At 36.5% G+C, this 26,951-nt stretch overlaps 3 protein-coding genes and 1 long non-coding RNA gene across 4 annotated transcripts; 3 read left to right on the top strand and 1 right to left on the bottom strand.

Moving 5' to 3' along the window:
* On the top strand, positions 4,710–6,309 carry LOC104750087. The gene is made up of 3 exons (XR_761519.2): positions 4,710–4,941; positions 5,058–5,138; positions 5,454–6,309. It is a non-coding gene; the product is annotated as an uncharacterized LOC104750087 (long non-coding RNA).
* On the top strand, positions 6,426–7,844 carry LOC104750086. Its single transcript, XM_010471832.2, has 3 exons — positions 6,426–6,728; positions 6,810–7,100; positions 7,195–7,844. The coding sequence occupies exons 1-3, from the start codon at positions 6,435–6,437 to the stop codon at positions 7,465–7,467; spliced, it is 858 nt and encodes a 285-aa protein (XP_010470134.2). The 5' UTR covers positions 6,426–6,434; the 3' UTR covers positions 7,468–7,844.
* LOC104750085 (transcription factor FER-LIKE IRON DEFICIENCY-INDUCED TRANSCRIPTION FACTOR) lies at positions 21,104–22,576 on the top strand. The gene is made up of 4 exons (XM_010471831.2): positions 21,104–21,656; positions 21,741–21,941; positions 22,026–22,202; positions 22,294–22,576. Exons 1-4 carry the CDS (start codon positions 21,165–21,167, stop codon positions 22,393–22,395), a joined length of 972 nt encoding a protein of 323 aa, XP_010470133.1. The 5' UTR covers positions 21,104–21,164; the 3' UTR covers positions 22,396–22,576.
* Positions 23,558–26,738, bottom strand: LOC104750084 (cation/H(+) antiporter 8-like). The gene is made up of 4 exons (XM_010471830.2): positions 26,184–26,738; positions 25,079–26,095; positions 24,302–24,967; positions 23,558–24,110 (listed from the first exon to the last, which is right to left on the bottom strand). Exons 1-4 carry the CDS (start codon positions 26,598–26,600, stop codon positions 23,640–23,642), a joined length of 2,571 nt encoding a protein of 856 aa, XP_010470132.1. The 5' UTR covers positions 26,601–26,738; the 3' UTR covers positions 23,558–23,639.

The raw sequence follows: 26,951 nt of genomic DNA, 5'->3' as shown, positions 1-26,951 counted from the left end.
TTGTGAAGTTTGGCATTTATCTCCGACTCTTGGTTTCGTCATAGGGTTTTCCATATGAGTCGGTGTACTCGAATTTAGATGTTGTTTTCTGGAGGGGTGCCTCTCAACAGAGTGATCCTGATCAACTTCTTCAATTACCATAATTTTTATGGGCAATCTGGAAGGCCATAAATAAAAAAAGTTTTTCAAGGTTTAGAGATCGAGGCGTATGATATAATTGCTAAGACTTTGAGCGAGACGTTAGCCAGGGAAGAGGCGCTCTCTTTTACGGTGTTCATGTCAGCTCCATCTCCATCTTCGGATGTCCAGGTTTCTTCACCTGGTTTTCAGATTGATGGTTCTTGGAAAGCAACCAATGTGCATTCAAGATTGGGCTGGTGGTGTTGCGTTGGTGAGGAGCGAACCTTGTTGTTGGGGGCCAAATGTCTAAGACGGAGTCCCTCCCCTCTACATTTGGAGTTAGAAGCGTTGTTGTGGGTCATGAAGCGGATATATGCTGCAGAGATCGCTTGTCAACATTTCGAGACTGATTGTGCTGAATTACTCACTATTGTGCAGTCCCTGAAAATTGTTCGTCCTTCTCCAACCTGCTCGATGAGTTTAACTTGCTTGAGTCCTTCCCACTATTCTATATCTCTTGGATCCCGTATGCGTCAAATAAGATGGCAGATTGTCTTGCCCGTGCTTCACATTCTCTTATCTTTGAAGTTTCTTTTGTAAACTCCTTCCCTCTAGCTTGGACAACTAATCGAGAAATTTCTTTTTAATTTATTGTTTGGTCGAAAAAAAAACTAATAGATACACTTTTATTTAAAGAAAATAGTTATAGATGAGTTCAAAGATATTAAAATAAAATTAAATTTAACAAAGAATATATATTTAATTCTTTTTATAAGTAAAAACAATGTATAAAAGTAAAGAGATAAACTTTTAGTTATAGAAAATAATTATTTTTTTTACTATAATACACTAATGTATATCTATTTACAAATCTACTATATACATTACCACTAAAAGTGTATTTGTATATACAAATATATTGTTAGTGTTAAAATATACTCTTTAGTCTTTACTACTACCAATAAATTGTCTTTATGAACATATTAAATAACCTATTATATGTCTCTTCACCTTAAATTTTTATAGTTACAAAAACGCATACGTTAATATTACATATTCCTATCTTATATATTACAATAGCTGTCTTTTTGAATAAATTATTTGATTGGTGAAAAAATATATGAGACGATCTATTTTTTTTTACTTCAACCATCTTTTTCTTTATGTAAAGGTGAGTATTTACATTTTTTTAGAAACAGTAATTATAATTATATATTTTCACAATCATTTTTTTATCTTATATAAAAAGTAATCTTTTTCTTGTAAAATTAGCAACTTAAATTAATTATAAATAAACTATATTATAATTTTGAATTTTATGATATATATATATATATATTATTTCCCTATAATGATATTTTTAAAGTTGTTTAAATTTTATAATTTTCTTATAATTGCCTTTTAATATTTTTAAAACTGTTAATACTTTTGTTTTACATTAGGAAGTTTACAAAAATTTTCTTTTCTTTAAAATATTTAAAATAAAATTAGATTTTCTTTTCTCTATTTTACTTTTACATAAAACTTTTTTATGGTAGGTTTTGAATTTTTACAGTTTTATTTTTTAAAATTTTAATAAATTTAGAATTGACATGTGTCAACATCTGAATGATATAATTGACACGTGTCACGATCTTGTTAATATGTAACTTTGACATCAAACTTTATATAATATAAGATATATGCTAGTTTTCTAGTTGACATTCATCTAGTCTAGAGACGCAAAAAACAAAAAGAAAAAAGTTGCCAATTTATATGGTTATATATATAATATCATAGAATTATGTAAAAATTGTGCTGGCTTAATACAAGTATCAAAAATATATTTGAAGTGAATATGTGACATAGTCATGAATGGTAAACAAATTAAATTATACATATACTGCAGATATTGTCGTCGTAGTCATGAATGGTAACAAATGAAACATTGTGCTAGCTGAAAATGGAGAAGGTAGGTCATGTCCACTCGCCATTTCTGTTAGGGGTACTCTTAGTTTAAAATTAAAAAATAGTAATAAAGAGCAACAAAAGTTAAGTAACTTTTCTTCTGTAAACAATCTGAGAATCGTTTCTTTTGACACGTGTCAGCCTATTATTAGTTAATTTTTTTCTAATTTTTATTTAAATAAATAATATTAAAACAAAACTAATTAAAATATATTATTTGAGAAATCATGTGGCGTTTCTCGGATGCTGATGGTCTAAGTCAAGGGTTCATGAGTAGTTTTGCTCGGAGGTTTTGATTGTACAAGGATTCACAAGGTCAAAAAACATCACTTAGAATATAGTGAATATATTTTAGAGATTTGTATGGTTGCTAATGTTGATGATTATATTTGTTAGGAAATTACTAGATAGGTTATTACAATCTCTATAATATTTATAATTTTTTTATATTATAATCAATTAATTTGAAGAGATAGTACTTTAGAATCTACTGTGGTAAAAGACATAACTGTAACATTTGAAAAGATTCGAGTTGGGATAATCTATCTAAATTAGGTCAACATTTTAGATGATATCAATTTTGAATTCTATTTGGACACTTTCAAAGAAATAATATCATCAAAGAAATTACAAATGTCTTTTTTGGCACTGGGAATCTTGTTCATGGGGTGTAGTTCATGGGGTGTTGTAGTATCAAATAATTATAATGAAACCATTTATTAAACCAATTTTCATATAAAATAAAATAAGTCAAGTACTATTGATATATATATATTTATTATTATTGGGTATATCTATTGATTAAATTCATAAATCCAGTTGTAGATCTACTAATATTTAGTTTTTGTTTATTGGTGACTTGTTTTTGTCAACTCTGTTTACTATAGATTAAACTGGCATAATAATATTATTATTATTATGTGGACATTGTCCATTCGTTCTGGACCTGATTATGGAAGTTGTGGGATATGTTACTCAAACGTTTAATTTTCCTTATAATTAATCAACAGATAGAAGGAAACTTGAATTGGTTGACCAGTTTTTTGTTTTACATTATATACGTGATAAAATATTAATATCACAACTAAATACATAAAACTAGTTCCTCACCAGCCAAGACTGTATAATAGTTTATAGTATTGTGTTTCGTTACTCGATGTGTTTGGGTTTTTTTTTGTTTAAACATCATTTTGTCTGTTTGTTGAGACAAGAACCCCAAAACCGTGCATTGAACAGGCTTCTTTATATTTTAGTTGCGATTATCCCTAAATGATTAGTGTTTAGTACGTTGGAAATGCTATTAATATTCCATAGATTCAGAGCCGGCTTAGTAACATGAAAAGTATTTTAATAAGATCTTAGTTTTTCGGACAAAAAAAAGACTTCATCATTTTTGGAATATTTTTAGCTAGACCAATATAATAATATGTTAAATCTTTTATACTCTCTAAAGGAAGAAGCTCGATGTTTTATGAAAGATGCCAAGATGGGTTGATTTTGGCTTGGCTCACGTATCCAGTACGAAAATAAATTGTTTTGTCTTGTTTATTTTGTATACAGTAAAACCTCTATAAATTAATAATATTGGAACCAAGATATTTTTTTAATTTATCTATAAATTAATCATTATTATTTTATAGTTTAAATTAATAATTATTAATTTATAGATAGATTTTTAATAATTTACATTTTTAAAATTTTGAATTAAAAAAATTTTAGCAAAATAATATTAGACTTTCGGATTTTGTAAATTTTATGGTAGTGAAATTGAATTTGTAATATATAGAGTAATTCTTTACAATAAATTACAAATACAATAGACAAATTTACTTATACACATAAATACATAAATTCAAATTTATGAATAATAATATCAATTGTTGTATTTTAATAGTCAATCAAACAACCAAAATGTAAATGATGGATATCTAGAAATTAAAAAATTAAAAAAATATAGCTATTTTTTGTCATATTACAGAATATTTTATATCATTATATTTTGAAAATACAACTTAACAACTGTTTTATAGATATGAGCTTTAAAAGAAACATACATTATTCTATCAGCATATATATATATATATTTGTAAATTTATATGATTATTAATTTTTGATATTATTGGGACCATATTTTACATAGAGATTTCGAAAATTTTATCATCTTATTATCTTATCGAATTTTGTTATTTTTACACTGGCCCAACTTAGGACTAGCAAAATTTATTAATTAAGTGTTTATTAATTTATAGAGTATTAATTTATAGAGGTTTTACTGTATTTAACTATTTAGGGTAAAATTGACTTCTTCTTCTTTTTTCTAACAAAACAAAAAAAAATGTATTTTAGGTATGAAAATAACTCAACTAAACCTCAAATTTTATGAGTTAGTTTAGCAATTAACTCCTTAATTTGGATCAAACTAGTTTTTTCCCTATAATTAATGTAATTTAGTTTTAGTGAGATTTACCCGTAATAACTAGATTAACTCCCAAACTACGATTAGAACTAGATTAACCCCCCATTTAAGTAAAAAGACCGAAAAGCCTAAATTATTATTCTGTCTGCAGAAATTAATTTTAAGAATATATTGACTACGATACAAAAGGAAAAAAATCATACTCGATCATATATGAATTCAAACACTTCTTCGTTATTCTGCAACTTTTTTTTTGGGTTCTTTCTCTTTTATCTTTGATTCTTTAAATCGCCGGCAAAGGACAAGATTAATCACAGCTAATTTCCTTCTTTGGGTAATAAGAACCCTAATCGTCGCCGCTACTCTGTTTTGTTGAACTTGAAAACTCCTCTGTCGATTTCACCAAAAACCAATGATTCATAGAAAACCGAGACCGAGTTTGTTGTTCGTCTGATTCGGTAGGTATCTTGTGTTGCATGCTATTTCCGTTCAATTTAGATTTGGGTGGTGGTGGATTTTTGTCTTGTTGATTTATTAGATAAACAGTTAGTTGAATTATCTCGTTTTGTTGCAGATCTTGCTCCTCAATTGCTTCGGTGCTCCTCAAACCAATCGGTGGCTTCAATTTTCAGTGGCTTCAATTTTCATTTTTATGGTAAGAAGTTTATCTAATTTGATGGGCTTTGTTTAGATAAAATAATTTGCCCCCAATTCGAGAGTGAATGATTTGAAAGTTGATTGTTATAGCTACAGATTTATTTCATTGTTTTACCAAAGTGACAGTTTTTTTTCATTCTCTTGTTTGATAATCGGATATGTTTGTTCTTCAGATGGCTAAAATTTTTAGATTGTTTTCTGGGATTAGTGTAATATTTTACAGATGTTTTGTTTGTGATGGGTTTTAAATGTCTTTGAAGCTAATCCTACCATTATATTTGTTGACTCATGATTTAAATTTCAAAATCTTTAGGTATAGCGTCTTCGAGTACAGTCTCCAAATATCCTCCACGCCTCTATGAAGAAGGAAGATCTCCCTTGCAAAACAGGAGCATGAACCACAATTGCTTTTTGTCAAAGATTGGATAATGAAAGAGGGTTTAGGCTTGGATGTGTGGGATAAATTGAAGGAATCATCTCTTGGAGTATTTATTAAGTTAGCTGAAGTGGGATACACATGGTCTGCCGCAAAAGTTCATTATATCCTTACACATCAGCTAGCAGTCAACAATTCTCATGAGGTATGGCCGTTGTTCGATGGTAGACCTATCAGATTTTCCTTAAATGAGTTTGCTGAAATAACAGGATTAAACTGTGATCCAATTGAGCCGTCGGAGAACGTAGATGTTGATCATCATGAATTTTGGAGGGAAATGGAGATTGCAACAACTTCAGATGGTCCAAAGTATACTGAGTTGGAGAAGGTTATGGATTTTAGCACGACATGGTCTGAACCGAAAAGGATGATGGTTGGTAGGCTGATGTTATTATCCGTTACAGTACATGGCATACATCATGGTTCTAGGATCCCTCTTTCCAGTGCTAAAAGGGGTTTTTGATCCAGTTGGCTTTGAAAAACATACTTGGGGTCGAGTGGCTTTTACTTGTCTAGTTAATTCAGTGAAGATTGTTGACTTAGATAAAGACTCTTACACGGTTCAAGGATGTGTGCATGCTTTGTTGATTTGGTTGTATGAAAGTGTTCCTGGCATTGGAGAACTATATGGGCTGAGAAGGTCCACGAGTACTGGCATTCCACTTCTTGATTGGCAATCAACCCGGAAAGGTATCAAGATTGATGAATTCATAAAGAATGAGATGGCTAAACATGGACATGTTAGTTTTGAGATTAATTACTACACCATTTATTTTATAATTTGTCTGTTTTTTTTCGGTTGTGACTAGGAACACTAATATTTTTGTTCTATGATGTGTGTAGGTGCGTGTCAAGCACATGGTTCATGTGTCGGAGGAAAATATGTATCCGAAATGGAGTGACGACGTGGAGAAGGATCCGGTGCTAGAAAACTTGATTACTGATCTTGTCCACAATTGTTTACCTTCAGATGTTTGGAAAGTTGAGAAAACAGTGACCATGAGAAGAAAAAAATGGAAAGCTAAAGAAAATGAGAATGGCGAGAGTCGAAGGAGTGATAAGAAATTGAAAATGAAAGCTGGTTACTCCATTGATGAAGAAGGAGAAAAAGATGTAACCAAGAAGAAAAGTAAAGGCAAGGAACACATGGAGGTTAGTATTTATTCATTAACATTAATCTTAGTTTGATAAGTTATAAACTACATACATATAGTAACAAATAAATCATTGCAGGATGTTGAAGTTGAGAGGAAAAGCTTGTTGGATATTTGGAAGATGATAGAAAAAATGAATGGGTCAATAACCGACTTGGGAAAGAATTTAATCAGTAGGATGGATGCATTAAAAGGTAAATTCGAATCTTTTGTTGAGAAGAGAATGGGTGTGTTAGATGAGAAGCTTAGTGATAGGATTAAAATGGTGGAGGTAGATTTGAAAGGATTGAAAGAAACAAAACTCACTAATGTCCCAATTGATTCGACTTCAAACAACAATGAAGAGGATGAGGTTCATAGTCATCAACTAGTAAGTTTTATTTTGGTATTTAATTTTCATTTGTTTATTTTTTTTCAATATTGTAAAATGATTTTCTAGTACTTAACTTATTCATATTTTGCAGTCTTGGATGGTAGAGATGAAAGAGACATCGAAAGATGAATTTCCAGTCCCTCGAGTGGTGAAGAAGGTTTACACTGTGAGTAATAAAAATAAGAAGACAAAAACAAAAATATCTGCTGATCTTCCTCTGTGTGAGCAGACTTATGTTACTGAAGATCATCAGAAGAACTTAGTGGCTGATGTTTTAAAGAAACTTGGTCGCAAGAATGTTCGGCCAGCTAATGTCAAGGTTGAAAAGGAGAAGGGAAAGAGGCCAGCTGCTGATGGTGATTAACTTGAAGATATTACTGACAAAGTTGTTGCTCTTGATACAAAAATGGCTTATAGTTCAGAAGATACATAGGATGACCCTGAACAACAGTTGGTTAGTAAAAGGATTGATGCAATATTAACCAACCAATGTACCTTGATCTGAAAGCGTTTATTTAACGCTTCTGCAACATGCATTGGCAATACCTTGGGCCCAACTCCACCAACGAAATCCTTATACAACGCTCCTAGAATCTCATGATTTGCTTGTTTGGTACGTGAAGAACGCTCAGTCACTGAACATGTATGTTGTGAAATAAACACATGCACATGGAACTTTGGATAGTCTTTTCCTGTTGTAGCTCTCACCCTCCACTTACAACCTTTTACCCAGCACTTGACAATTAGCAACCTTGAGTTCGATTTATATTTATAGTAATCGAACTTCTCTACTACGGTTAGTATTTGCAATCGTGTCTCCAAATGCTTCTTTGTTTCATAACATTGACCAACAACCGAATTAAGAGAAGACAACTCTAACTTTGCATAATTATCATCTTCCTTTTGTTCTTCAATGAATATACCTGAACTTGTCTTCTTATTTGGTGAAATAGCAGAATCCCATACAAGCTAAAATTTTCATCATCAGAATCTATTCCATCAGAATCATCACAGTAATCAAATCTCATTTCTTCATTGTCGTCAACTTCTGAATCTTCTTTACTGATGTCTCCCACAACAAATTCAGTATCTCCTCAACCAAAAAATTATATACTCTTGCTCTTTTTTTCGATCCACTCCTAACTTTAGCCGTCACTTCAACACAAAGTCGAAGTGTGTCGTTCTTCAATTGCTTTAGAAAACCATGAAACTGTCGAGAATTGGTGATAAATATTGGTGGTGTATCGCTTGGTAACTTTTGTAATAACACCTTCGAAATCTTGTAGCTCAACCCAATATCATATACTTTCTCATCCAAACCGTAATCTTCATACACCAATTGAATACAATCATCCTAACTCATTTGGTTGTTACAGTCTAGAATTCGACCCCCTCTCTTATTATCAACAACAAAGAACCACTTGACTTTATCATAGATCCATTTGCCACAGATTTTTGGAAAAAAATTTGTAAGGTCATTCTAGCAATTTTTATTTTCCTTAAATAAATCTATTAACAAATGACAGATTTTTGGAAAAAAAAACTGCCAGAACATAAAATAAATCTGCCATAATGTGCTACAAAGTGTATGTCAAACGAGAAATTTTAAATTTTGATTAAAAATCTGCTATCTATCGGGAGATTATTTGTAAAATTATTAAAATCTGTTGTAACTTAAAGTTAATCTGTTATCGATAAACGTCAAACTAGTAATTTTTTTTTCTCAAAAAATCTGCCATGTTACAACAGATATTTAGTTTATCAAAAAAAACTGTAACAACTAAAACAAAAAATCGGTCACAAATTATAACAAACTGGTAGAAATAATAACAAGTCTGTTGTGTCGTTAAAAAAAGTCTCCCGTTTGGATAAAAATCAGCCGTAAAAAAAACTGTCACAACTGATTTTTATATGTCTGTCAACCAAAATAAATCTGCCAAAGTAATTCTGCCATATAAAAAAAACCTGTGACAGTTAAATAAATCTGTCACCACATACCACAGATTTTGTAATTTTTCCTCTCCTAATCGCTGGAAAAAATGAAAAAGGTATTAAGGTATTTTTTTTCTTAACAAAGCACTAAAGAGTATTTTAGATATAAAAATAACCCAATTAATCTTTATATTTTAAGAGTTAATTTGGCAATTATTCCCTCAATTTGGGTTAATCTAGTAATTTTCCCTTAGTTTTATATCATTTATATAAGTTACCTCGCAAATAATGATATAAACATTTTATATCGATTGAAAGTTTATTTGCATCAATATTGATTTGTATCCATTGCAAAGAATAATGTTAATTTTACATTAGTTAATATTTTAATATATATAACGTTAGTATTTCCATCAATTTATCATTGATATTAACATTTTCATGAGTTCATAGTAGATTTCTTAACAACAAATCCGAGTAGGCTCGAATATTTCATTCAAATTTAAGGGCTTATTAGCTAGATTGTCAATTGTTGTGCAAAATTTGACAAAATCCCTATGTGACATTTTCGTGATTGGAAGTAGTAATTTGTAGTGCTAAAATTGACAAATTCATCTTTGTCAAAAAAAAAAGATTGACGAATTCATCGTAAAATAAATAAAAATAAAATTATGTAAAAATAACATTAAATTCATCAGAAAACCAAATGAAAACCTCTATCAATTACTTTGTAAATAAGAAAATCAAAAGTTATTTACTATTCCAAATGTATGTCATATGGATCTTGTGAGGAGGTTATGCCATGTGGTTCTTGATGCTAAACTTGATGTGGATCTTGTGATTTATTGGAACCTGGAAGATGATGAAGCAAGAAGATGTTTGTTTATTATGTTTCTTGCACTTGTTGTATAATAGATGGGTAAGTTTCTAAATGGTTTTAGTAACTGTTCATCACCAAACCACATATATATGCTTAATATTATTTTTAAAATATCAAACTGAACTAAATGAACACCCCTTTTGATATGGTTTGTTCGATTTATATTTACATGACCAAAAACTTTAAAAATAAATTACGTTTTTAAAAAAAAATCAAACAATATATATGTAACAGTAACAGGAAGTGGATGGATAAAGTTTCCTTCTGATTCCTTTCATACAGTTTAGAGAGAGACACATACAAATAAATAATACAATAATACACTGACATAAACTGCGTATAATACTATTTTCACTTTCAGTATTCTGAACCGAACAGCCTAGCAGCACCAATAATGTCAGATGAGAATGTCAATTAGTTTTATATGTTTCTCTTGTTTTCGTACTACAAGAAAATCATGTATTCTTAGCATTTGGAAAACGCTATCGAACAATATCATAGCGTTTTAGTAAACGCTCTATCATCACCCCCGATAATAGGTTCGGGACATTAGATAGCATTTTATGATATGCTATTGTGTCTTCATCAAATATAACATTTTTTCTATGCAATCGTATATTCAATAATAGCAATTGTAATTTGCTGTTAATTGTAACACTAAATTTTATTAAATTACTATTTTCTGGATTATTTTTTTTGGTTTCTGGATAATTTGACAAATTAAACGAGAAACATGCCATAATTTTATAAAAAAAATCTTTTTATTATATTTATACGAAAGAGGAATACAAAATATCTATATTACAAAGTAAAAATACATAATTAAAAATAAGTTCAAACAACTCTTAAGCTTGTGAATTTTCCACTCTTGAAACTTCTTTGATATTATTACTTAATCAGCTTCAGCTTCAACCTGCAACAAAATAACACAAACACATGAAAAACAAAGAAGCATTAATAATCTAAGTTTACAGAAAATGATATAACAAAGTGATATGCTTTTAGGGAGCATGTTTTGAGTACCTCCAGTGAGTTGAGCCTAGCCGCCTACTGCCCCAGTAACCTTATGAACACATCAAAAATTAAAGAGTCTCAAGATATAAGAGACTAAGTCAAATATACATTAACACGTACCATCAACCAGCCTTACAATTCAATCACTGCTCAACAAATAAGAGAACAAAAGTTATCCAGCTCCACTTGAAACGACCTGACCCATTTTTTTAAAAAATAATAAATAATAAATATAATAATAATAATAAATAACTTCACCTAGTGGTCCCATACCCACTAGCCACCTAACCACAAACACATTCAACAGCGTAAATAACAATATCAATAAATATTAAATCATCCAATAACCAAATAACAAAAAGGCATAGAACCGGCAACATAGCAATGTTCTACAGACCCAACTCTAACAACCTAGCATAGCCAGACAACATCCAATCGAGTCCCTAGAACATCCTCCTCTTCATTGCCTTGATTCCACGATCACACTTTGCCTTTACCTGCACCACAAACACAAATTGCAATGCATGAGTATTTTATAAACACTCAGTAGGGCAATCTTCCCATCTACTGGGCTATACACACAAGCAATAGATATACTCTAACCATCAAACAACAATCAACACCAAACCAGACTCTGCATCGACCGACACCAACAGGGAACGACATCGACCGACACTGGGTATGCATCGGTCGACACAAGGTTCACTTGCATCGATCGATGCTTCCACTTGCATCGACCGACGCATGCTCGACATCACGCGGAAACCCTAATCGCATCGACCGACGCCTCCACATGGCATCGACCGATGCTCATAGGTCAATCCGTGCCGTCCTCGCACTAGCATCATCCGATGCACATGCCGAGCATCGTTTTTCCCGAAGCTTCTCGCCGGATCTTCGTTCCTGCAACCACAAGACTCGATCCCAAGCCACAAGAAAGCTTCCTAACGCCTCAAATAACATTCTAACAAGCCTAAAAACACATAAACAAACAGATCAGAAGAATCTCCAACTTAGATAAACCATGTTCATGCACTTACCTTTGCCACAGAAGATTCTGAACCACAAACAAGCAAGAACACGCTCCTAGGAAGCTCCTACAATGATCTCGGCTACAGATCTCTACAGAAACGCCTCCAATCTCTCAAAACTCACCAAGAACACATAGAACTCTTTTCTCTCTTCTTTCCTCTCTGAAAATGGCTAAAACTCATTGAATGAGGCAAACATACGACTTAAGGGTTTTCCTTTTCCCTTTGCCCAAAACGCAGCGTTTAACTTAAGTCAAAACGCAGAAAACTGAACCTGCATCGACTGATGCTCCTCCAGTATCGACTGATGCTCCTCCAGCATTGATCGATGCTCTTCCAGCATCGACCGATGATCTTCCAGAATCGACCGATGCTCCTCCAGCATCGACCGATGCACATCCCCAAACCGGGATTTCGGTTCGCGGATGTTACAATTCTCCCCCACCAATTTAGTTTCGTCCTCGAATCTCGAACAACACTCGGCCAAGGGCTACCGTCTCCACGGCCCGCACCCCTTAGAATATGATGGTACTAGGAGAACCAAAGTTCCCCAAGAGTCGCGAGCAAACAATTCTGAACACGCCTGAGTCCTATCTCTATCCAGGTTTCCTTTCCGTGGCTCGTGTAAGACAACACAATGTCCTACCAACCACATATCCTCTCACTGGAATACCTCATGACCACACAAGGATCATCTTGCTGCCCCACGGGCCGCCACAACGGCCAAACAAATATCCTAAACAGGACCGCCACCAAGGCCAAACAAATGTCCTAAACAGGACCGCCACAAAGGCCAAACAAATGTCCTAAACAGGACCGCCACCAAGGCCACTCGTCCCGAAGGACCGTCACAAAGACCATCTATCCCGAAGGACCGTCACAAAGACCATCTGTCCTGAAGGACCGCCTAAACAGGCACTCTGGCTAAACAGCCCGCCACAGAGGCCACACAATTGGCTAAACAGCCCGCCACAAAGGCCACACAATGGCTAAACAGCCCGCCACAAAGGCCACACACGGCTAAAAAACCCGCCACAAAGGCTTCTCGCCACTAAAAATGGACAAATTCTAACTCACATAAAATTTCCATTTTTAGACTTTCCTCTTTTGGAACTTTCCACTTATAGAAACTTCTATTTCAGGAACTTTTCCCCAAACCACCGCCTCACAGGAATTCCGTACCCCGAGCACCACCTCATCTTGTTACTTAGTCGCACAACCAACCACCCCAAGCGACCAAGTAAACAAGAGAGATGGGCTGGAATACTCCATTCCCGCTCCAGCCACGGACTACAGCTGGGACCAGGCTAGACAAGTTCAAGTCGCGACCTGTTTCTCAAACCACTTCTTGAACCTTGCCTTCATCCTCGCCTCAAGCTCCTAAGTCTGCTCCTCAACACCATCACAATAGCAAAGAACTCTAATCAAAGGAATCTTCTTCTTCCGAAATTCCTTGATCCTCCTTTCGAGAACCCTCACTGGTCTCGCCTCCAAAGTCATGTTAGGTTGAAGATCCTTAGGAATCTTAGCCAATAACTGATCGTCCTCACAAAGACACTTCCGCAACATAGACACATGGAAAACCTTATGGAATGCTCGCATAACCTCAGGTAACTCCAGTCTATATGCCACTGGTCCAACTCGCTCAATCACTCTGAACGGACCCATATACCTCAGACTCAACTTGGTCTCAGTCAATGACCTGTTCGGACCCTGCAACATGGCCATCTTGAGGTACACTCTATCTCCAACCTGAAACTCAAGATCTCTCCTCCTCCTATCGGCATAACTCCTCTGCTGATCCTGAGCTTCCTTCATGTTCAGCTTGAGAACCCAAATCTTCTCTGAGGTCTCCTAAACAAAATCTGCCCCGTACATGCTCCTCTCCCCCACCTGAGTCCAGCATAACGGTGTACGACACGGTCTCCCATACAAAGCCTCATAAGGTGCCATCCCTATACTCGCCTAGTAACTGTTGTTGTAAGAAAACTCTACCAAGCTCAAGTGATCTGCCCAATGGCCACCCCAATCCAAAACACACATCCTCAGCAAATCCTCCAACGTCTGGATCGTCCTCTCTGACTGTCCATCTGTCTTGGAATGATACGTTGTACTCATATGCACCTTAGTGCCCATCTCTGCCTGAAATGCCCTCCAGAACACCGAAGTGAACTTGGAATCCCTATCAGACACAAGGCTCGCTGGCACCCCATGCAACCTGACTATCTCTTTCACATACTTCTTAGCCAAGACCGCTGCTCCATCAGTCTTCTTAATGGCCAGAAAATGTGTCGAATTAGTCAACCAATCCACAATGACCCAAATAGCATCAAACATCCTGGACACGGGCAAACCTACCACGGAGTCCATAGTAATCATATCCCACGTCCACTCTGGAATGGGAAGACTCTTCAGTAATCCACCTGGTACTTGATGCTCAGCTTTCACTAGCTGACACACATCACACCTTGCAACCCAACTAGCCACGTCCTTCTTCATTCCGACCCAATGATAGTACCTCTTGAGATAAAGGTACATCTTAGTCGCTCCTGGATGAATAGAGAACATGCTCGCATGAGCCTCTCTCAGGATCTCCTGCCTCAACTCCTCATCCTTAGGCACACAAATCCGCCCATGCACCAGATTAATACCATTAGCCAAAACCTGATACTCTGAATCAACATCCTTTGAGGCATTCACCAGCCCCAAATCCTTCTCCTGAGCCAACCGCACTCTGCTCAATAAATCTGATCTATCAACTGCAACCAAACCCAACGGCTCCTGAGAAACCGCACACAAGCTCTACGCACTGATCTCCCCTACCAGAGACTTCATATCCTGCTCCTGAGCCGCAGCCGCCCGCTTCCGACTCAAAACATCTGCCACCAAGTTTACCTTACCAGGATGATAGGCTATCTCCAGATCATAATCCGCCACCAGCTCCATCCACTGCCTCTGCCTCAAGTTCAGTTCGGGCTGAGTGAATATATACTTTAGGCTCCTATGATCTGTAAACACCTGTACCTTTGCACCATAAAGATAAGATCTCCAAATCTTCAGGGCAAAAACTACAGCACCCATCTCCAAGTCATGAGTAGGATAGTTGTCCTCATGCTTCCGCAACTACCGCGAAGCATAGGCAATCACCTTCCCATGCTGCATCAACACACACCCCAGACCAACTCTGGATGCATCTGTATAAACCACATAGGGTTCTCCCTGCTCAGGTAAAGCCAACACTGGAGCGGTGGTCAACATCTCCTTCAGGCTTGCAAAGCCTTCCTCATACTCCTGTGACCAGACAAAAGGAACATCCGTCCCTGTCAACTTAGTCATAGGACGTGCTCTGCTCGCAAACCCCTGCACAAACCTCCTGTAGTAACCTGCCAACCCCAGAAAACTTTTGATCTCCGTAGCATTCTTCGGTCTAGGCCAATCTGATGGCCTGAATCTTCTCCGGATCTATAGAAATCCCATCTGCAGACACAATATGACACAGAAAGCCCATCTGACGCTGCCAGAAACTACACTTGCTCAGCTTAGCAAACAACTTCTGCTCCCGCATCTTCTCTAGAACTGCCCTCAAATGCACTGCATGCTCTTCAGGACTCTTAGAATAAACCAGGATGTCGTCGATGAAAATGATGACAGACACATCCAAAAACTCCTGAAACACGCTGTTCAACAATCTCATAAACACAGCTGGTGCGTTAGTCAACCTAAATGGCATCACCACAAACTCATAATGCCCATACCTCGTCCTGAAAGCAGTCTTCCTCTCATCTGCCTCATCTATCGGGATCTGATGATAACCCGACACCAGATCTATCTTGGACAACTAAGTAGCACCTCTCAACTGATTCAACAACTCATCGATCCTCGGAAGAGGGTACTTGTTCTTCATAGTGACCCGGTTGAGACCCCTGTCATCAATACACAAGCGGAAACTCCCATCCTTTTTCTTAACGAATAACACCGGCGCTCTCCACGGTGATACACTAGGATGGATGAATCCCTTGCTCAACAAATCCTCTAGCTGCTTCTTCAGCTCTGCCATCTCTGCTGGAGCCATCCTGTAAGGAGACTTGGATAACGGTGATGTCCCTGGTTCCAGTTCAATCGTAAAAGGATCAGACCGAGAAGGTGGTAATCCCTGCAATGACTGGAACATATCCTCAAACTCCTCCACAACCTGAATACCGCTAATCGTAGACTTCTCCACTGACTCTGACATAGATATAGTAACCAAATAAGTCTCACGAACCTTCTCGATCATCTTCCCAGCCTCAATGGCCGAGATCACGAGATTCCTCGAAGTCGGTCTAATCCACTCTACCCCGATGACAATCCAGATGAACCATATGCCAATGCAACCAGTCCATCTCCAAGATAACGTCACACAGCTCCACTGGACTGATAAGCAAATCCGCAGGCCAAGATTCTCCCGCGATCTGAATATGAATACCCTTGCTCGACCAATAACTCTCAGAAACTTGCCTCCAGCAACTCTGACAACTCCTGCACGCTCTCCAGGATCCCCCATGATACCCGCACTCTCTGCACTCCCCTGGCTGCCACAGAACTCCACCACAACTGAGCATCACCAGTCAAATGGTGGACCCCAATGTCCACCCAAAACTCCTTAGGACATCTCAGAGTATGGAAGTTACGTTCCACACTCGTCCTCCACGCATCCGCAACGGTAAAATCAGTACCTCCCGAAAACCACTCGGTACCAATACGGCCCATCTCTGTCAGCATGCTGATATAACGAGAATGGTCCCCCACATCCGCAACCACTAGCTGCCGCTCCGCCGCCACCACTGGTGGCACTACCTGAGCCTGAGTCGGTGCCACTGGCGGCAACCGCTCTAACAACTGTGCCAGCAAACCCGCAAGGTCAACACCCGTGACTCCACCCACTAGAACTCCCACACCTGGAACCCTAACATCACCGGCTATTGGAGCATCAACACCGCCCCCTCCGGCCACACTCATGGAATCCCCTAGACACCCTGCGACTCGCCAACACCCTCTGCTGTCACACTCTTGTCCGCAGCCTCATTAACCTCTGGGACTCTGCCCCTACCACGACCACGTCCGTGTCCACGACCACGTCCGCGTCAACGACCATGACCACGACCAGCGACAGCATCCTCTCTAACCATCTACACTACCATGAACAGAAGGCTAAGCACACAATTATCATAACACAGAAACATAAACTCACCGCAGAATCACACTGTAGGCTCGAAGAGGATGTTCTAGGACTCCATGCCACACACAATTGACTAACTCACATAATCAATCAAGACATGCAATCCCAAACATCACAACAGAAACCTAGTGAACCTAAACCTAGAACCGTAAGGGCTCTGATACCAAACTGAAACGACATGACCCGTTTTTTTTAAAATAATAAATAATAAATATAATAATAATAATAAATAACTTCAGCTAGTGGTCCCATACTCACTAGCCACCTAACCACAAATAACCAAATAACAAAAGGCATAGAACCGGCAACCTAGCAATGTTGTACAGACCCAACTCTAGCAACCTAGCATAATCAGACAACATCCAATCGAGTCCCTAGAGCATCCTCCTCTTCATTGCCTTGATTCCACGATCACACTTTGCCTTTACCTGCACCACAAACACAAATTCCAATGCATGAGTATTTTATAAACACTCAGTAGGGCTATCCTCCCATCTACTGGGCTATACACACAAGCAATATATATACTCTAACCATCAAACAACAATCAACACCAAACCAGACTCTGCATCGACTGACACAAAGCTTGCATCGACCGACACCAACAGGGAACGTCATCGACCAACACTGGGTATGCATTGGTCGACACAAGGTTCACTTGCATCGACCGATGCTTCCACTTGCATCGACCAAAGCATACTCGACATCATGCGGAAACCCTAATCGCATTGACCGACGCCTCCACATGGCATCGACCGACGCACATAGTGCATCGACCGATGCACATGCCGAGCATCGTTTTCCCTGAAGCTTCTCGCCGGATCTTCATTCCTGCAACCACAAGACTCGATCCCAAGCCACAAGAAAGCTTCCTAACGCCTCAAATAACATTCTAACAAGCCTAACAACACATAAACAAACAGATCAGAGGAATCTCCAGGTTAGATAAACCATGATCATGCACTTACCTTTGCCATAGAAGATTCTGAACCACAAACAAGCAAGAACACGCTCCTAGGAAGCTCCTACAACGATCTCGGCTACAAATCTCTACAGAAACGCCTCTAATCTCTCAAAACTCACCAAGAACACTTAGAACTCTTTTCTCTCTAAAAACGGCTAAAACTCGTCGAATGAGACAAACATATGACTTTAGGGTTTTCCTTTTCCCTTTGCCAAAAACGCAGCGTTTAACTTAAGTCAAAACGCAGAAAACTGAACCTGCATCGACCGATGCTCCTCCAGCATCGACCGATGCACAACCCCAAACCGGGATTTTGGTTTGCGGATGTTACACCACTAAACACGTCTTCTTAGTCCAAATCATCTTATGAGTCCTAAGAAAAAGCTAATGCGAAATTCCAATATTCAGAAACTCTTTATTAAAGATTATAAGAGACTAGTAGGCAATGAGAAGAAAGACTAGAATTTTTTGAACCCACTTAATTATACTACTCCACCATTGCAATTTCTGATTACTTTAAGTGTCTCTAAGTCTTTATAGCTACCATATTGCTATAAAGAAACATAAAACACACAACAAATCCCCTTAATTATCGAATTACTGAGAGCTAATAAACAAGTTTAGGGTTGAAATTAAACTTTCCTTGCTTCTCATCTGAAGATCAACTTTAGCCCTTTTTATTCAGATCAAAATCTCCATTCAAACCCATAATAAAATGGTTCAAGACTTCAAGCCCAGTTTACTTTTATCTGCAATTCGATAAATAAAAAAGGGAGAGTATAATTAGAAGTTCTGAATCAAAGAATCAAGCAGATAACATCCTTTTGCAACAAACAAATCAGATCTACAAGTCAAAACCATTAATCACAACTGGAGCTGCAAAGACGACAACATAATCTAAATGAACCTAACCACATAAAAAACCTTTCTCAATGTTCTTCTTGAAATCAATCCCACACTCGGAAGAAACGAGAGACTAGTACGGAGATCTCTAGATCTGCAAGCGAGACCTTCCAATCTGATTTCAAAAGATCAAACTCATAGGTAAGCGATTAAAGTGAAACGAAGACATGCAAGTATGTAATATTACCTCAGATTTCACAATACATGAAATAAAACGAACAGATCTAGCAGAGACGAAGAGAGATCTATGCGATGGTGGGTAGGGTTTCGAGTCCCAATCTCCCTTGCTTCGACGATAGCTAGGGATCAATTTCAAAAGGAAGAGTGAGAGGGAGAGAAACAACATGATAAAAATATGGATTTACTGATAAAAATATGGATTCTGGTTTTGAATCTGCGCAAGGATTTCATCGGATGAGAAGGCTGGTTCTAAATCTGGGGAATTGATAAGGAAAAATTAAACGAGTGTGAGAAAAAGCTTGAGAATAGTAAGAAAAAAGCTTCAGAAATGAAACAATAGAGTGAGAGGGAGAATGAAAATTTGTTAACAGCTCTATTTTTTCACCAAATATTTAGCGAAAAGATAGATTTATTTTTCCGCCTCAAGTATGCATAGCGTTTTTAAAGTAACAATACTATGTATACTACAATTAAAAAAGATATTCTTAAAAATAAAATATTACTAATAAAACATAGTGTTTATATTTTAACAAACGTTATCTAAAACTAAAGGGTATATCAATTATAGCAAAAAGACAAAAAACGCTATGTTATAATACTATTAATACTTTAATTTCTCGTAATGTTAGTTTCATTTTTTTGTGAGGTTAGAAATTATCATATTATATCCAAAAATATGATAAATGAGTGTGATATATTATGTAGTGATTATAATATATTTACTTAAGAAATCAATATAAAAATATACGCTTGTTATTTTGGTTGGTCTAAGATTATTTATTCAGTTTACGTCTTCATAATGTCATGCATGACCTGTCTATTAAATATAATTTTTGATTAAAAAATATAAATTGTGCTATTATCAAATGATTGATTTGTCGTGTTGCAGGACAGTTATATTTTTTAGATTGTTCTATTGTCTTCATTTATTTTGTGTTAAAGATATAAATATTTGTTGTTTCTTCATTACTTCATATCTAAACAATTCTTCGTATAAAATAATAAAATACAAACATTATAATCACTACATAATATATCACACTCATTTATCATATTTTTGGATATAATATGATAATTTCTAACCTCACAAAAAAAATGAAACTAACACTACGAGAAATTAAAGTATTGATAGCACTATATTGATTTCTTAAGCCTCCACATACAGTAATCATATCAACAAATGAAAATTTTCATTCGTAATGGAAGGAAAGAAAAATCCTCAAATGTGGCATTGGTGGTTCACCTAGTGTATATGTTGGTCATAAGAAATAAAAGAGTCTAAAGAATCCCAAATTCTAATATTAATATTGGATAAAAGATCAATGCGTCTATTTCTAGATTCCCATTCTAAACATAAACAAACAATAAATTGAAAATACTTTAACTTTTTGGCTACGAAAATTCCAATCTAAAGTGGCTCACATCCTAAATGAACCTAAAATCTTACATTTTATATATTCTAAATAGATCTATGAAACAAAATAGAGTTTTCCTCTCCATTTTGTTTTCGCCGTAGTTTACACCATTGTTTCGATAAGATAATGAAAATGTTTGTAACGAAAAAAAATCGATAGGCTGCGACAAACATGATTCAATAACTAATGGATCAAAATTTTAGATTGATTTGAAAGAACAATGCGTCAAATAATCATTTCGGTACAAGCCTTTGCTATGAATTTTGGTCCATATCAATGCACAACCCTTAAATAAAAAAAGTTTGATGATAAAATATAAAATGATTTGTACTCCTATGTCAAAAAAAAAAAAACATCACTGTCAGATTCACATATACTTCTTAAACTAATAGAGTTGATGATTGTAACATAATATTATGTGTATATATATAAACTCATTTTGTCTCTCTTTCGTTGTCAGAAACTTTCATAAACAGTCTCTTCTTCATTACCACAAACAGACAAAAAAAGAAAGAAAAAGACAAATGGACGGAAGAGTCAACGCTCTTTCCAACATGAACGATCTAGAACTTCACAATTTCTTGGTCGATCCAAACTTCGATCAGTTCATAAACCTCATACGAGGAGATCATCATCATCATCATCAAACCATGGACGAAAACCCAGTTCTTGATTTCGACCTTGGTCCATTACAAAGCAGCCCGTGTTTCATCGACGAGAGCCAGTTCATCCCTACACCTGTCGATGACCTGTTCGACGAATTGCCTGACTTAGACTCCAATGTCGCTGAATCGTTCCGTAGCTTTGACGGTGAGAGTGTTAGAGCTGGCGGCGGTGAAGAAGATGAAGAAGATTACAACGACGGAGATGATTCATCAGCCACTACGACTAATAATGATGGAACCCGTAAGACTAAGACTGATCGGTCTAGGACTTTGATCTCTGAGAGAAGGAGGAGAGGTCGAATGAAGGATAAGCTTTACGCTTTGAGATCTCTTGTTCCCAACATTACTAAGGTAAATTATAACATTTACATACGCAAAGATTTGGTGTAATGAAACTGTTAAATAATGGATTTTGATGTGTTTTGTGTCATGTAGATGGATAAAGCATCTATAGTTGGAGATGCGGTGTTGTATGTTCAAGAACTTCAATCACAAGCCAAGAAACTCAAATCCGATATCGCGGGCCTTGAAGCTTCTTTAAACTCTACTGGAGGGTACCAAGAACCTGTTCCTGATGCTCAAAAGACTCAACCTTTTCGCGGTATCAGTCCTCCTGTTTCCAAGAAGATTGTTCAGGTAAATCTTGAAAAGCTATTTTGATAAACTTGAAAAACATCAAAAACCTCGAAAAATTAAAAATTTGTTGTTGTTGTCTGTTAGATGGATGTTATTCAAGTGGAGGAGAAAGGGTTTTATGTGAGATTGGTGTGTAATAAAGGAGAAGGTGTTGCTCCATCTCTGTACAAGTCTTTGGAGTCTCTAACAAGTTTCCAAGTGCAGAACTCCAACTTAAGCTCTCCTTCTCCTGACAGATACCTCTTGACATATACGTTAGATGTAAAAACCAACTTTGTACTCTATCAACGTTGTTTTGTTTCCGAAGATATACGTTTTACTTAACGAGTTTGCTTGTTTTTGGTGGAAACAGGGGACATGCTTTGAACAGAGCTTAAACTTGCCTAACCTGAAGCTTTGGATCACTGGATCACTTCTAAACCAAGGGTTTGAATTCATCAAGCCATTCACTTGATTTCTGTAACGCTTGGCTCTAACGTGAGTCAAAACCCGGTTCTGCATCTCATTGATTGTGTTCCTTCTTCCATGTTTTGTAACTTCCAAAGATCTAATTTTAATTCTAGTGAAGATGTAATCGAGGTTGTTGATTCTCTCTATTGAATAAACACCGTGTTACAGAGTAATTTAGAGGCAACTTGTATGGTTATTAAATGAAGTATTTTTTTATGTTTTTGTTTTATAATCATACGAGGATTTAACCCGGGTACGGGACAATATTTTTAATTTTAAAAATTTAAAATTTATATTGTATTTATTTGTTATTTTATTAATTTTAAAAATATAAAATTTTACAGGTATTTGATATAAATATTCAAAGTATAGATTTTTGTAGTGTTTTCAAGGTTTTAACCCGTGTGGTATATGTATAATCTAGTAATACATTTATCTCCTGGTAAACATCTAAAAGTGTCATCAATCCCACCAATCCCACTCTTATTTAACCCACAATACACCGCAGGACAATATTTGGTTATTTAACCCACAATACACCGCGGGTTAAATTTGTTGCTCAAATGATGTTGTGTCATTAAAACGGAATACGTCCTACAGTCACCAAACATCTATTAAAATGGATTTTGAGATTTTTATGGGGTTAATCATTTAATGCATAGAGTTGTTTTAGGAACAAACGGAATGTATATATATTTTCAACATTTGTATGGCAGTAAACGTTTAAAATTATGTTGGTTTAAATAGATCTATTAATTGACTTTCTACAAATATTATTTTAGGAAAATTTGTAGGACTTAATAAATGTTGTGAAGATATTTATGGCAATGAACATATCAAATTAGGTCGTTTTAAATAGTTTCATTAATTGATTTTCTGCGAAATGTTATTTTAGGAAATTGATAGGGGTTAATGTTATAAATAAAATAAAATAATTAAGAAAAACTAAAAGAACATAACACAAAATGTATTTCAAAAATGTTAATATAGAAGTCTGAAGTTTGTCTTGCAATTATGTGAGTGACCCTCCTTGATTATAAATCGAAGATTAATGTTGCTCTAACCTATAATCAAAACATTCTAAATTTTTCCTTAATGTTATTTCTGATCTACAAAATATAATCCGCAAGAAACAACAATGAATAAATGAAATGAAAATACCCATATTTTTTTTTGTGTGTGTGTAGATGCTACAAATGAGAGATATATGTAACAACAACCACCAAGTATAGTATGCTTTCTCCCCTTCTAATCATAATTGGCTAGTGAACGTTGTTGTTGCACTACTAACACCGACGTTTTGCTTGGGAAATCTGGCGAGGCCAAGAAATCACCAATGACTCCAAGCTCCTCAAACTCGCACCAATTCGCTATACCGCTAGTCGCCTCGTGGTTCTCACCGCAGGTTCTCCCCACGACGAAAAGATCGTAATCGAAAGCCATGGAACGTAGAAGCATTGACGTATCCGCTCCATCCAAGATCTCTTGTTCCATGTAAATTGTTGATCTTTCTTCTTTTACCATCCCTGAATCTTTGCTTTTCATCATCTCTCTTAGTTCAACCATGTCAAGCATTTGATCCCATCCTGTCGCTTCTTTGCTCTTTCCCGATGCGACGAGACGTAAAACTGTTAATGTCACGTTCTCTTGACGGGCCATTCTCTTCGCAAAGGCCAGCGCCTCCCTATCATCTCTGCCTCCCACGAATACCACACACACCTGCCATCAAATAGCATTGTGTGTTTAGTCTTTATATATTTAATAGTTAAAGCATCTACAACGACCAACATGGAAGTATTGTGGATGAGACTCGACTAACAAAGCGATTCCTCAAGCATTAGACCACTTTGGCTTGGTTTCTGATACGGACAACATGGTAAATATATATATAAAAAATGTAACTGTAATACCTTAAGGCTTTGTTGCTCGTCTTGTTTTTTGTTAACGAGATGGCGTTCGACAAGGATGCCAACAGAACAAGGAGCTTGTTTCAAGACGTTGAAATTGAGAAACCTGATCATCTCAGCATCTGATACGATGGATGTTCGGTCGAGTGACCAAGTCCGATGGAAAGGAAGAATGATAAGTGAGACAGCTTTATCAAGAGCTAGCCAACAAATATCATCTTGCATATGGTTTGCGTTTGCGATGCAAGTGAACGTGTCAATGGAGATAGAACTTGAGACGTAACGGTGGAAATGTTCGAAAGAGAGGATGACGTTTTCAGAATATTTTTTCTCTGACCCAATTCCGAGTTTCTGAACTTTGTGTGAGATCAAAGTGGGAACGTCTTGACCTTGTAACTCGACGAGGTGGAGCACGTAGCTAGTGAGAGGGCTCTCTTCGGATTGATAAGAAGCTTCGAGAAGGTTGATCATGGAAGATATGTGGTCTGGTCTATGGATGCATACAAGAGTCTTTAGCTCTCCAGTATTCTTCATACTCTCTAAATTTCTCTTTTGATAGCACAAGAATTGCTTAGAAGGGTCGTAGAGAAACCCGATCACCACTGGTAAGACCATAGAGTTGATGACGATGCACAAGACTAGGATTGAGTATATATCTCTTGATATTCCCTATACCAAAATCATCAAATAAGAAGAATAATTAAATAAATCTTTCTATTTTTGTATTTTTTTTTGCAAGAAAATTATAATCATAACTGAGAGATGAAATGAGAGACTAACTTTGACGCTGAAAATGTAAAAGTAGAAGTTGAGTTCGATGATACCCTTGTGAGACATGATAAGAGAAAGGATAACCGAGTCTTGCAATGGCATTTTGTAGACGTAAGGTACAATCACTGCGACAAAGAGCTTCAATAAGAAGACGAGCAGGACAAGAGACGTAACCGCAAATTTCTTATCATCGCCGCTAAAGAATGTCAAAGCGCCATTCCAAGATCTAATATCAGCCCTGAGCATAGTGGCTGATAAGAAGAGAGGCAACACAATACCAAAATTAAAGCTCTCTAACCGTTCGACCAATACAGATCCAATAGGAGGTCCACTAGGAATGGCGAGACCAAGAACGAAAGCTCCAAGTGCAGGATTCTGCTCGATTAAGTTCCAGTACATACACGAAAAGCAAAGCAAGATGAGAATTACAAAGATGTATTTGTCTTTGATTGGTCTCCCTTCTCGTTTCCGCTTGATCACTTTGAATAGGAATGGTCTCACAACCTTAAACGTCATCAAGAGATATAAGGATATCTCTACTATCAAAGCCAAAGCATCACTGATTGAACTTGAAGCAAGAGAAACGTTGACCAGCATGATTAGGAGTCCAACCAGATCAGAGATTAAGGATGAGGATAAAGCAACCCGACCAATAGACGAATGGTTCATGCCGAGGTCGCGCAAGAGTCTTGCGATACCAGAGAAGGACGTGAGGCTTTCCATTAGCAGCACTGTGTCATATTCTCTGGAAGAGAGGGATCGATCTTTAGCTGATCTGAACTTGGAAAGTAAGAAACCAACAACTACAGGGAAAGTAACCGCTGCGATTCCAGTGACTCTTGCTTTTGCTTCAGCCTTGAAGAGTCTCTTGACGTCCATTTTCACACCTTTGAGAAACCAGAAAATCATGAATCCAAATGATCCAAGGCATCCTGGAATGTCGATTCTGTTTTTAGGGACCAAGATCTCTCCAATGATCGAGTTATTACCCGATAAAGTAAGCATAACATTCAAGAGTAGTCCCGCCTTCAATGCATCAAACGGCTTTGTCAGTATTAAAAACGTACAAAAAGATTGAAGAAGAAGAAGAATTAAAAAGCAAGAAGATACTTACAAGCATCATAGAGGAGAACTTTGGAACAGAAAGACCCAATTTCTTGAACAGGATAGTAAAGGCTTGCCAAAAGAAGAAGACAAGCAAGATGACAATCTCGAGATTGGGAAGACGGTATTGCCAAATATTAAGACCTGCCGTTTTCAGAATAAGTCTCTCCCAAATACCATCTGAAGTTAGCTTAGAAGGATGCTCCTCACAAAAAAAACCATCCCCTCTTTTACTTTCACCATACCAAGCCATTTCATATATCCAATTTAATTCAGGACTCATCTGCATAACATCACCACCTTCCATTCCCGGAATAACATTACCACCACCTCCCATTCCCGGCATCACGTCGTCGCCTACTACAAATTCGCCACCTCCACTATAATCCCCCGACATCCCAGGTCCTGTCCCATTCCCCATGTCCATGACTTTAAGAAACTTGTGAGAATTATTGTAAAAAAAATGGGAAAGACGAAAACAAAAAACAAAGAAGAGAAACCATATGTAAACAAGGACACAGATGTATATGCTGTTAATAGGTTAGGCCGTTTTAAAACACACTTTGGAAATCTATAGACATATGTAGTTTTAGACAGTTTTTGAGTTGTTTCTCCACTATAAATAGTATATGTGATACTAAGATTTTTGTGTATCCTAGCAGGTTCAATTAACCGTATGCAGTTGTAATACTTAAGGTGTCAATTCAGTTGGAAAACTTCACTAACAATTAAGATGCAATCAAGAATCACAAGTCAAGCCAATTCAAAGAGAGTGTTT

The sequence above is a fragment of the Camelina sativa genome, chromosome 16 (genome assembly GCF_000633955.1).
Source record: "Camelina sativa cultivar DH55 chromosome 16, Cs, whole genome shotgun sequence".
Taxonomy (NCBI): Eukaryota; Viridiplantae; Streptophyta; class Magnoliopsida; order Brassicales; family Brassicaceae; genus Camelina; species Camelina sativa.
Note: the sequence above shows the minus strand (reverse complement) of the source record. Positions and strands in the feature narration are given on the sequence as shown.